We start from the raw sequence: 12,022 nt of genomic DNA, 5'->3' as shown, positions 1-12,022 counted from the left end.
ATATTTGCTCAAATATAACTTGTACTTTTTTCCTTAAAATTAAAGCTAAAAATTTGTGGTGCAACATATATGCAGGAATTTTCAAAAACTAGAGTTTTCAGGAAAAAACTGAAAATGGGTATGACTTAATAAGAATCTCCTACTCATTATTGTAAGTAAGTGTGTAGTGCATTATGATATACTGAGGTAAGTGATGTCAAGTCAACAGCCTCATACAACAGTAGCAAGTCAAGAAGATGCTTCACGTGCAAACTTTGATCTGGTCATGTTTACCTTCATTACCTTCTTTTCCAACAGATTACAATTTGAGATAAATTTGAAAATAACAAGGAGCAAGAGAAAATCTTTTGTTGCAGGTAATGGAGACCACTGCTAAAGCAGAAACACTATTACCAAAAAGTTTTATTAATAAGGAAGATCTCTTCTTGGTTATAATATTCTCCTTGTTTTATTAAACAAGATTACTAGGAAGGGCATGATACTGTAATGAAAAGAATAATGCAGAGAGGCCCATAAATCATGGAACATCCACTTTTTGTGTAACCAAAAAGGAAGGTATTTACATATGTGGCTTTTCATAACTAATAAAAAAAAAAATCTCCAGGTTCTGAATTTCATTAAAAAGACAGGTCCTTTTTATGGCATAATTGGCCACCGTGTATAACTGTTTTAACATTCATAAAGCTTCAACCCACCTCTTTGGCAGCAAATGGATCTGACACACAACAAAATGTGATATCTGAAACTGCTACAACATCAGCTGGAGATTTTCCTCTAACTGCTCCTGCTGACACAAAGTCTTGACACTAGAAATCAAAATTAAATATTATAATTTCAGTAAATTAAAAAAAAAATTAAATACAATACAAATACACAATAGAACTATAGCACCATTTTGGTAACTTAAGTGGAAAGATTAAGATATACTGAAAAGTAGTCAATTTGCACTAATTTCATATATCGTTCACTGTTCTAAAGGAAACAGTGAACGATATACAGTAAATCTTCCATTATGACAATTTATTTTCTTCTTATCGATTTGAAATAGTGAGAAATGAGTGTATAGGAGTGTTTAAATGAGTGTATATATGTAACAATAACTAAAACTGAAGAATATAACAAAACTATACAGAATCCACTCTACAGATATAACGTCTTGAGATCATCAAATGCACACAAGAATGTAAGCTTACAAATTGAAGCATTAAAGTAATACAATGAAACTATATCTAAAAACACTCTTATTTATTAATGCACCACTGACAGAGACCCTCATCATCATCTTCAAATTCTTGCCATGTACCCTCAAGCGGTGTACAGGGTATGATAGTACTACATGAAAAATTTATATCACTACTACCTTCCTATCTACAATTTTTCCTCCAAACAGTCTGTTATTTATCAAGACTCCAACATTATCAGATCTTATATTTCTATCATCTAAGGCACTTTGTATCGTATCAATCCACCTATATCTTGATCTTCCTCTGGGTCGTTTTCCTGCCAACCTGGCAGAGAACACTTGTTTTGCTAATCTTTCCTCGCCCATTCTATTTAAGTGACCATACCACCTGAGATTAGCTCTGCTAACGCATTCCTGGATGCTGACAATGTCAAGTTCTTTCCTAATATCCTCGTTTTTAATATGATATTGCCATTGATGCCATTTGTTTATGCCTCTAATCTTTCTCAGGATTCTCATATCTGTGGTCTCTAGTCTTTGGTCAAGTGATTTACTTCTGACCCAGCTCTCAGATCCATAAGTTAAAACTGGTTTGAAAACTGTCTTGTATACAGCTAATTTAGTGTTCCAACTAATTTCTCTCTTATTACATATGAATATATTCAATTGACTTCCTACCATACCAGCTTTCTTGATTCTGTTGTCTATTTCCATATTTAATTTACCACCTTCACAAAAAACGTGTCTAAGTAGCGGAAATGTCTTACTTGTTCCACAGGTTCTTTGTTTACAATGCAGTTGATATTTTTCAATGATTCTGCCTATTCTCATTGTCTTTGTCTTTTTATTGCTGATCTTCATACCATATCTATTACAACAGTTATTCAATTTAGTCAAGGAATCTTGCAGACTTGTAGTGGATTAATTTAGAAGTATAACATCATCCACATAAAGCAAAGAGCTGACATTAACATCTCCAATTTTGATATCATGTTTAATACCACTCTCCTTCATAATGTGATCCATATAGATAATGAATAACAGAGGGGATAATAATGTACAGCCTTGTCTCACACCAGATTTAACATTAAACCATCTTCCTTCAATTCTAACTGCTGACTTACAACTCAAATAAAGACTAAGTATTGCTTGATATAATGCCCCATTGACAGCATATAACTGTAGCGTATTGAATAGCTTCTCTCTTGGCACCTTGTCATGCCTTTTACAGAATATAGATCTTTGTTATATCCCCTTTCTGAACTATTTGTCGTAAAGTGAAGATCTGATCCTGATAGCCTCTATTTGGCCTGAATCCAGCTTGTTCTTCACCAAGCTTTTCTCTCACAATTCTTCTCAACTGTTTCTCAAGTATACTTGCATAAATCTTACAAGGAACACTCAGTAGGGAAATACCTCTGTAATTCTCACATTCAGTTTTATTTCCCTTTTTATATATGGGTACTATGAAAGCTCTACTCCAATCATCGGGAATTCATCCCTCTGTCCAGGACTTCATGCAGTGCAGCCACGGTACAACTTTTATACCTTCATACTTGAGCATTTCTGGTCGAATATCATCTACTCCTGCTGCCTTTCCACATTTCATGCTTTTGATGGCTTTTTCTACTTCAAGTATGGATATGTATTCCTGACTGTTTGCCTGTTGAGTGTTTTTTACCACTGTGCTATCACTGCTTGTTTCATTTAGCAATTTTTCGAAGTAATTACTCCATACTTCAAGGATATTTTTTCTCCCATTTTTCATGTCACCGTTATCTCTACCTCCTTTTACAGCACTCTTTTCTCCATTTCTAAGCTTCTTCACCAACTTCCAGAATATTTTGCCACCTTCTTGATATTTATTTTCTATGCTCTTACCAAAGTCCTCCTATGATTTTTGTTTAGCTAGTTTTACACACTGTTTAGCTTTCTTACATTCGTCTCTAACATCTCTAAGAGCACAAGCTGATTTATTTGCCAGAACTTTTGATATGCTTTCTTCTTTTCCTTCACAGCCTCTTTAACTTCCTGTGTCCACCTTGGAGTTCTGATTTTTCTATTCTTGCAGACAACCTCACCACATGCCTCTCTGGCTGAATCTCCAAGGTTTGGTTCTTGTTCTCGAACTCTTTCATTTTTTCTTCAATTATGTTTGTGTATTTTAGTCTACAGTTCACATCTGAGAACTGCTCAACTTTTATTCGCTTTAAAACTTTCTTACATGTTATTCTTTTCAATATGAAATTCAATTTTATCCTTCTCAAGACTAATAGTGATCACTTCCAATTTCAAATCCTCTGTACATGCTGGTGTCCTGCACCAGGGAGAGAACATCACTATCAACAATAACATAGTCAATGAGACTTTTCTTATTCCTTGCCTCTTCTCTCCATGTGAATTTGTACACATTTTTATGTTGGAACTTGGTGTTAGTAATAACCAGTCCATGTCCTGAGCAGAAATCCAACAGGGATTTGCCATTATTATTAGCTTTGCTGTTTTCTCCAAATTTTCCCAAAATATTTTTGAATGTCTGACAGTCATTTCCTACTCTGCTATTTAGATCCCCAACAAGGACCAACTTTTCCTTTTTCATTGTGTCAGTTGCTTTCTCTAAAGTGACAGAGACCCTTGAACTGATTAAGTTACACCTTCCTAAGCCTTTTTTGAATTATTCAAATTTACAAGGCATTTAGGTTACATTACATTGAAAGAAAAATACACAAACTAGCTGGGATTACAGAGGGTTTCACAAATTCTATACAAAACACTCAATACTACTATATTTAAAAGTAGTAGTTAGGCCAAGCTATGTAGATTTTGTTTGCTATATGGTCTAATGGAAGATATGTTAGATACATTTCTAGCACATTGAAATAGCCAACATCTAAAAATATACTTCATAATAGAAAAAGAAACAAATGATTGTTTATCTTTCCTAGACACATATCTTGCAGATGCTATATCTTTTTTCTTTGTTTATTTATAAGAAAACCTACACACCAGAAGGCATTTAATTAAGGAAGAACATTATAGTAATTACTTAGATAAGAAGTCACATCAGTTACAGTTTTTTCTTCATCTAAATTTTTTTAGCCAATGGCTATGAACCCTATAAAGCACAGTAAACTCTCCGATGCCCAGCATCCCTCCCTAACCTGATACACAGGACCACAACAAAAGAATACCCATCCCTCAACAAACAGGGTATACCTGAAAATATAGCTAAATTTCAAAAATATAATCTCCATGTCACTTTTAAACAATGTATATCCAACATCAACCTTTATATGTTCTCTCAAGCACAAAAACCATTGGTAAATCCTGGAGTATATAGTTTCATATGTTTGCAACTTTATTTGCTACAGAGAGACTGGAAAATCTGTTAACATCTACCTTCTAGAATATAAAAACTACATTTGCTGTCATTATTATAGTCAGAAATAGCACGTTTACTTTAGGTATCCTTTAAAGCAGGCATGGGCAACCCTTCCTAGTTCAGGGGCCAAATTATCATTCTGTCTCCGAGTCAAGGGCTGGACCAAATTATTAAATAAAATAAATTAATATTAAATGAATTAAAACAAGTTGCTACTTCATATTTCATTTATTTATAATATAATGCTTCGGTATAAAGCTCTACGTAAATTTTATAATATAATGAACGACATAACAATTTAATGTGAAGATTGGCCTTGTACGTCAACTACGAGACTATCAATATTGACATTAATATTACTTAAGGATAATTGCACATAATTTTTGAGGTTTTTGTCCGTTATTCTTGACCGAATTTTTGATTTATTGTATTTCATCCTCGAAAAAAACTGTTCACACACATATATGTGCTGCCGAAAAGACAAATGATTTTTCTTGAAAAAGTGCGTAAATTTGTATATTGTTCTTCCACTAAATAAAATTTATAAAAATCCATCAAAGCAATGTTGTTAAATTGTGATTTTAGCACTGAATCTGCCTGAAGCTCAATAAGTTCCATCTGTTAGTTTTCTGGCACATTATTTACATCAGCATCCATCGGAAGAGCAAATATAGCGAATGTGGAGTCTTTGTTTTTGAAGTCAGCAAATCTTGTATCAAATTGCTCTATTAGTGCCTTCAGTTCATCTCCATAACAATTATAAGGGATATTTTTATGAGTTGCTAGAATAGGAAAATGATAACAATTTTTAGCTCTTATATGACTTTTCAACAATCTTAGTTTATTACAAAAAGCTTTGACATGTCCATGCAGTTCATGAATTGTCCTTGTTTTTGCAATTTAAGATTCAGTTAGTTTAGGTATCCAGTGACATCTACAAGGAATGCTAAATCACACACCCACTCATCATCTTTTACTTGGTTAAATGTGTTTCCTTTTATGCCCATAAAATCTGCAATGTCTTGTTTCAGATCATAAAATTGTTTTCACCTTTACTCAACCACCTCACTTCACAATAATAAGAAACATCTTCATAATCCGAAAATAGGTCTGCCAAATACTCCTTAAATTGGCAGTGATTAAGTGCATGTGACTTAATAAAGTTAATACTGGCTACTACAATTTCCATAACATTTGTGAATTTAATCGATTTTGCACACAGATTTTGTTGGTGGATAATGCAGTGAAAATTTGTTAAATTTTAAGATCTGTAGTTCTATTGCTCTTTCATGAACTATTCCAATAAATCCCTTCTGTGCACCAACCATTGCAGGGGCTCCATTAGTGCATATGCCAGATAGTGAACTCCGTTTAAGCCCAAATCTCTCGAAGACTGTGTTGACTGTTTCAAATATATCTTCACTGGTAGTTGTTTCTTTTAACGGCCATAGCGCCGATAATTCTTCTGTGATGTTGAAATACGCATCAACTCCTCGAATAAACATTGCTAGTTGTGCTGTATCGGAGGCATCGGTGCTGTCATCCAAAGCAATTAAAAATGCTTCCAATCTAGCAATCTGCTCTTTTAAACTTTTTTTGATATCATCAGCCATAATTTCTATCCGTCGGACAAAAGTACGCCTCAACAAACGAATATTCTCAAGTCTTTCTTCTTTTCAGGACATATTATACTTGCAACATCCAGCAGACATTCTTTGATAAATTCTCCTTCACCAAATGACTTAGAATGCTTAGCGATTTTTTTGCTTAGCACAAAGCTAACTTTGACAATGCTGTGGTGCTGCGTTCTTTGCTTGTTGAACATTTGCTGCTGGGTATCCAAGTTCTTCTTCAACTTCTGTATTTCATCTTTTCGTAGTTGTCCATCAATTTATGGGTGATCAGCATGTCTCAAAGTAAAGTGTCTCTTCGAGTTCTATTCTTTGTTGCCAGATACGGATTCGTTGCACAGCAAACATACAGGCAAACCATTATTCAGAATAAAATAATAATCCTCCGTCCAGCTGTCTTGCAATTGACGATTCTCTGCATCTACTTTTCTTTTTTTTTGCAATAACTCCTGACATTGTCCCAAATTTATAAGCAATATTCAGAACTGTCAAACAAAACTGTCTTCTACACCACAGGCACTGAACAGAACACAACATCAACGCAGGCACCAAACAAAACATAACATCAATGCAGGCACTGAACAAAGCACAACACCAATGCAAGTACCGAACTTACACGTTGTAACACGTTCACACATGCCGCTAGTCAAAGTGAGAAAGAGACCTTGGTTGGAGAAAACATAGTGTGTTTTGCGCAAGTCATATGATGTCAGCTTAATGTGAGTTAGTAGAACACACACCATGTTTTCTCCCACCATGAATCTGACAAACTTCGCTGAAATAGATTAGGGCCGGATTAAAAGTAGAGGGCTGGATCCTGTAACACGTTCACACACGCCGCTAGTCAAAGTGAGAAAGAGACCTTGGTTGGAGAAAACATAGTGTGTTTTGCGCAAGTCATATGATGTCAGCTTAATGTGAGTTAGTAGAACACACACCATGTTTTCTCCCACCATGAATCTGACAAACTTTGCTGAAATAGATTAGGGCCGGATTAAAAGTAGAGGGCTGGATCCGGCCCGCGGGTTGCTCATATGTGCTTTAAAGTAAGCTATATCTACTAACTACATCTCCAGAGTTAGAAGAATTCATCACAAGACTTAAAAGATGAATAAGACTTTAAAGCAAGCGCTGAATAAAAACAGGATATTGTTGATCTGTAGACTTGAAAAATGTGCTCATCTGTAATGAGTGAAAAACTAAAAGAGGAGTCTAAACTTAACTGTTTTATTTATGTAATGCAGATTATGTGGCAAATATGCTGTAAATATTTTGTATTTTCACTTCACTTATTTTGCTTATTGGGATGATAGTCATTACAAACTGTTTTGTTCTTTATGACTGATTTTATCAAATGGAATATGATCAATATTCCATATTCCAGAGGATAGGTACATAGGCATCAATAAAAATATTTAAGGAGAGCTCTAGTATAAGGCAAGTAACCAGCTATTCACAGTATGGTAACGTGTGTTATTTTATTTATTTATTTTAGGGTAATGTAAAATACAAATAAACCAATTACAACTATTAGTAATTAGCTTATTTTGTACCCAATGATGGGATATTCAAAATTTGAACCATTAATAGTAGATATTAAAACTGGAGAAATGAGAAAGAAGTATTACAGATTTTTTTTTTACTATATTTTCCAAAATATATAATTTTTTATATTGATTCTAAAAGCATAAGGCAAATGATTTCCAAATTTTCTAAGTTGCCACTGTGTCATATATCATGGCCCTATCCATCTGCCAATGTTTTGGAGCCAATTCAAAATTCAAAAAAACCCACTAGTGTAGTTAAATGTGTAAAGATCTAAGGGTTTCATTTTATTAAGAGTTTTTATGTTGATTTTGAATACTCTGAATGTCAATATTTGTTTTTAATATCACAAAAGAAATTGACCATTTTTTAATCAGAAGTTATTCAAGTGTGTAAATGATCATATACCATTAACAAATAAATAAGAATGAATAGTTATGTGTCACTGATAAAAGGTATATTTTTTTTCTTGATGTCTCATAGACTGATAAATACACTAATATATAAGTAGCTAATATAGTGGCTTCAGCACTGGTAGTTAGAACAGGATAAAATTAACCACAGCATTAGCAAGAGCTTTTAAATTGACTAGGTCCATGACTGAACACATGATTGAAATATATCAAGTGGCCTAGATTAACACTTAACTAGTGGCATGTCTGACTGGTGACCCAGCACAATTTTTTTTGCACCCTGTGGATCTGATATCATGAGAAGAGTAATGAGGTTCTGCAGTGCTATACACAGCAAGTGAAGAGTAATGGTCATGAGGAGGAAGGCAAAATTAGATTATGAAAAAAAGGTAGGAAAGAGGACAAAGGAAATCAGAAGGAATTTTATTGCTATGCAGCAAAAAAAAAGGAAGAATTTTCACAAAAGAATAATGTTAGATGATAGAAAAGCAGTACACACAAAAAAAAATAGCTGAATTGTTAAGTTCACTTTGATAAGATATATATTCCAAGCAAACCAATTAGCTCTCTGGATGCTAGGAAGGACCTTCAAGGAAGAAAAGATATAGACAAAAGTATTAAAGCTGTTACAAGAGCTTAACTTAAATACAGTAGTTGGACTAGATGAAGCACTGGAATGCCTGCTGAAGGAATGCATCAAACAGCTAACAATGCCCATGATCTGATAGTTAACCTTGAGTCTCAGCACATGCAAGATTGTTTATGAGTGGAGGGAGAGCAAGACAATTCTATTATACAAGAGTAAAGCTAAAATTGGTGCAATGAATTATAGAGTTATTATATTATTATTATTTAGGCCTCAAAGGAGTCAAAAGACTCATCGTGGGAGGTCCTTACTAGGAAACACAAGTCTATCAAGACTCAATGTGGGAGGACCCTCCTAGGAAACACAAAGTCTATCATACCACTCCTTAAACTCATTGACCATTCTCACTCTCACCACTCTATCAGGCAATACATTCCACAGTTCAACCACCCTCCATGCAAAGAAACCACTCCTCACTTTCTTGCTCAGTTTCCTTTCGTAACTTCCAGGGATAGCCCCTTGCCATCACTCCTTCCCGCTGTTCAACCAAGCGAAAGAACTCCCCAGAGTCAACCCTGTAACCACCTCTCAACAGCTTAAAAGTCTCAATCATATCACTTCTCCTTCTTCTATCCAACAAACTCTGCAGTCCACATTCTCTCAGCTGATCCTTATAACTAACATTGCAGTCTTTAAGCCATCTTTGTTATCTGCCTCTGTACCCTTTCCACAGTTAATTTATCCCCTTCAAATTCTGGGGACCAAATCTGAGAACAATTGTCTAAGTGTGGTCTAATCAGGGTCTTATACAATGGAATGATAACTCTTTTATCTCTGTAGGTCAGCGTCCTTCTCATTATTGCAGCCATCCTTTGTGTTACCTTCACCACCTTTGCCTGGTGTGGTCATTAGAGTATTGGCAAGGATAGCTAAGATTGCATCAAAGATGAGTAGACAACACTAGGATCCTTTATAGAGAGCAGCTAGTTTTGTTAAAAGTAGATAATCTTGTTTTAACAATCTGCTTATGTTCTGTAACAGGATGGTAGAACAGTTGGATAAGGGCGATGGATATATACCAACTAATGGATTCCACCAAGGCATCTGGCAAGATTTCACACTGGAGGTTGTTATACGAACTCCAAGAGATGGGACTGTAAAATAAACTACTGACATGAAGTAGAGAGTGACTGACCGACATGAATCACCAAGTAATGTGGCCATTTACTGGCATTGATCATATGGTTTTATACTTAAGCCTTTGTTGGTTAGCACATATGTTAATGATATTGGGAGGTAAGTCTTGAGTGTGATACTCAGTTATCTGATGATGCCAAGTTATGGAGAGTGATAAGGAACATTGCCGATAAAAAATACTGTGACTGATTTGAAAAGATTGGTTATATATCATATCTGTTTAAATGACATGAATTCAGTTCAGTGTTGCCAAGTGTAAGGTTAGACATTCTGGATGGAGGTGCATTACAGGCAAAGCATTATATTAATGGGAATTTGTTGGTAATACTCAATGAAGCTGGATATATGAGTGTGTGTGTGTGGGGGGGGGTTCTTGTGGATATCCACAAGAATGCTAATTTTGAGAATAAGCAAGTTATTCTACCACTTTACAAGGCTCTGGTAAGATCATATCTGGATTACTGTATAGAAAGGGTTTCAAGAAGATGGAGACAGATAAAAAGATTCAGAAATGAGTAACTGCAGTGAAACTGGCTTGTCGAATTATGCATATGATAACATATCAAGGAAATGATCTTCAAAGTTTAAGGAATTGATTGAGAGAGAGAGAGAGGTGGGGATAAAAAAAGAACCTGCATCAATAAGGGATTCTTCCATATTTGGCCTCTAGAGCAGTTTCCAGATTATATAATTTTTTTTTAAATATACATACATACATATATATATATATACATATATATATATATATATATATATATATATAAACATTGGGGTCCAAAACCTAAGGACAAACACTATTCCTAGAGATTACAACCACAAATTCAGATGAATCAGTTTGTGGCAATTTGTATAACTGATGATTTCAAGTAGAACGCGGGCACACATTCAAATTTTCGAATTGCATGCAAAGGGGATCACGTGGTAGCACTCAACACAATAAAAGGCAAAACGCTGTGCAAAGTGAATTGTGTTTGAAGGAAGCTCTTTTCATGAAGGAATAAAGTTACAAACTTGGATGTCTTGTAATGTCTCAAAGACATCACCTAGATGATTTCATGCAGGGAAGAATTATTGGAAAGCTTGAAGAAGTCCACAAAATTACTGATATTGCCAGAGAGCTTGAATATCACATAGTGTTGTATCCAGACTCTGGGCAGCAGTTCAAAAAAATGGAATATGTTCCAGACGTTTGCTAAGCAGTCACTCTCGCTCTTCCATGGAGCATGAAGACAAATTTCTGGTCAAAAGAGCAAAAAGTAATTAATGCACCATGGCAGGTCAGCTTGCAAGTGAGATCCATTCAAGCACATTGATGCAGATATCTCGACAAAGTGTGGCAACAAGTAGGCCTAATATGCCCGAAGGCTGGCAGTCTGCGCCCCCATTATCCACAGCTCATTGTTGAGCACATTTTTAGTGGTGTTGTATCCATAAAAATTGGAGAAGATACCAATGGGCTAATGTACTCTCTACAGACGAGAGTTATTTTAGTCTTTTCCTCCAATTCTTGACAATACTCAATCTAGCATGAAAGTGGTACTGCTTACCATTGTGCTTGAAAGGGAGAGATACAGAGGTACTGGAGTCACAGTAGGGGAGGCATTATGCTTAATGAATGCACTGAGCTACAAGCGCTGGAAAAAAGGAACTACGACTGATGAACAATATTGCAACAAAATTCTTCATTGCCATGTTCGAATGTTCCGTGGTGCTGTAGGTGAAGCATTCATTTTTTATGGATGACAATGCCACACGACACTGTACATGAGCAGTGGAGATACTTCTGAAGACTAAGGTTATTAATCGAATCGAACGGCCAGCATGCTCCCCAGATCAACCCCACAGAACAAGTTTGGGAAACAATAGGCCTTGTTTGTTTTCCTGGAAGGGAATTTCAAGTGTTGCTGCTTGAAATTCCATTCCAGGAAAACAAACAAGACCTTCTTGCTCTGAAGGAGGAGTTGGCTAGTCTGCCCCAAGAACTCCTGAATCACTTGGTGCTAAGCATGGTACAATATTGTGAGAGTTGCATTGCAGTTCAGGGTGGACATATTTCATACTGAAATATCTCTCTGCATAGTTTTC

At 35.4% G+C, this 12,022-nt stretch overlaps 1 protein-coding gene across 1 annotated transcript in view; it reads right to left on the bottom strand.

Moving 5' to 3' along the window:
- Positions 1-12,022, bottom strand: part of LOC150107429 (cytokine-like nuclear factor N-PAC) — a 421,033-nt gene that overhangs the window by 107,940 nt on the left and 301,071 nt on the right. Inside the window, exon 9 of the mRNA XM_090391290.1 lies at positions 696-806. Within this exon, the coding sequence (XP_090247416.1) occupies positions 696-806 (111 nt within the window). The remainder of the gene's footprint in view (positions 1-695; positions 807-12,022) is intronic.

This window comes from Typopeltis vanoorti, chromosome 4 (assembly GCF_054136105.1).
Source record: "Typopeltis vanoorti isolate ZY-2024b chromosome 4, IOZ_Tvanoo_1.0, whole genome shotgun sequence".
NCBI classification, from domain to species: Eukaryota; Metazoa; Arthropoda; class Arachnida; order Uropygi; family Thelyphonidae; genus Typopeltis; species Typopeltis vanoorti.
The sequence above is the reverse complement of the archived record's forward strand: the minus strand, read 5'-3'. Positions and strand labels throughout refer to the sequence as shown.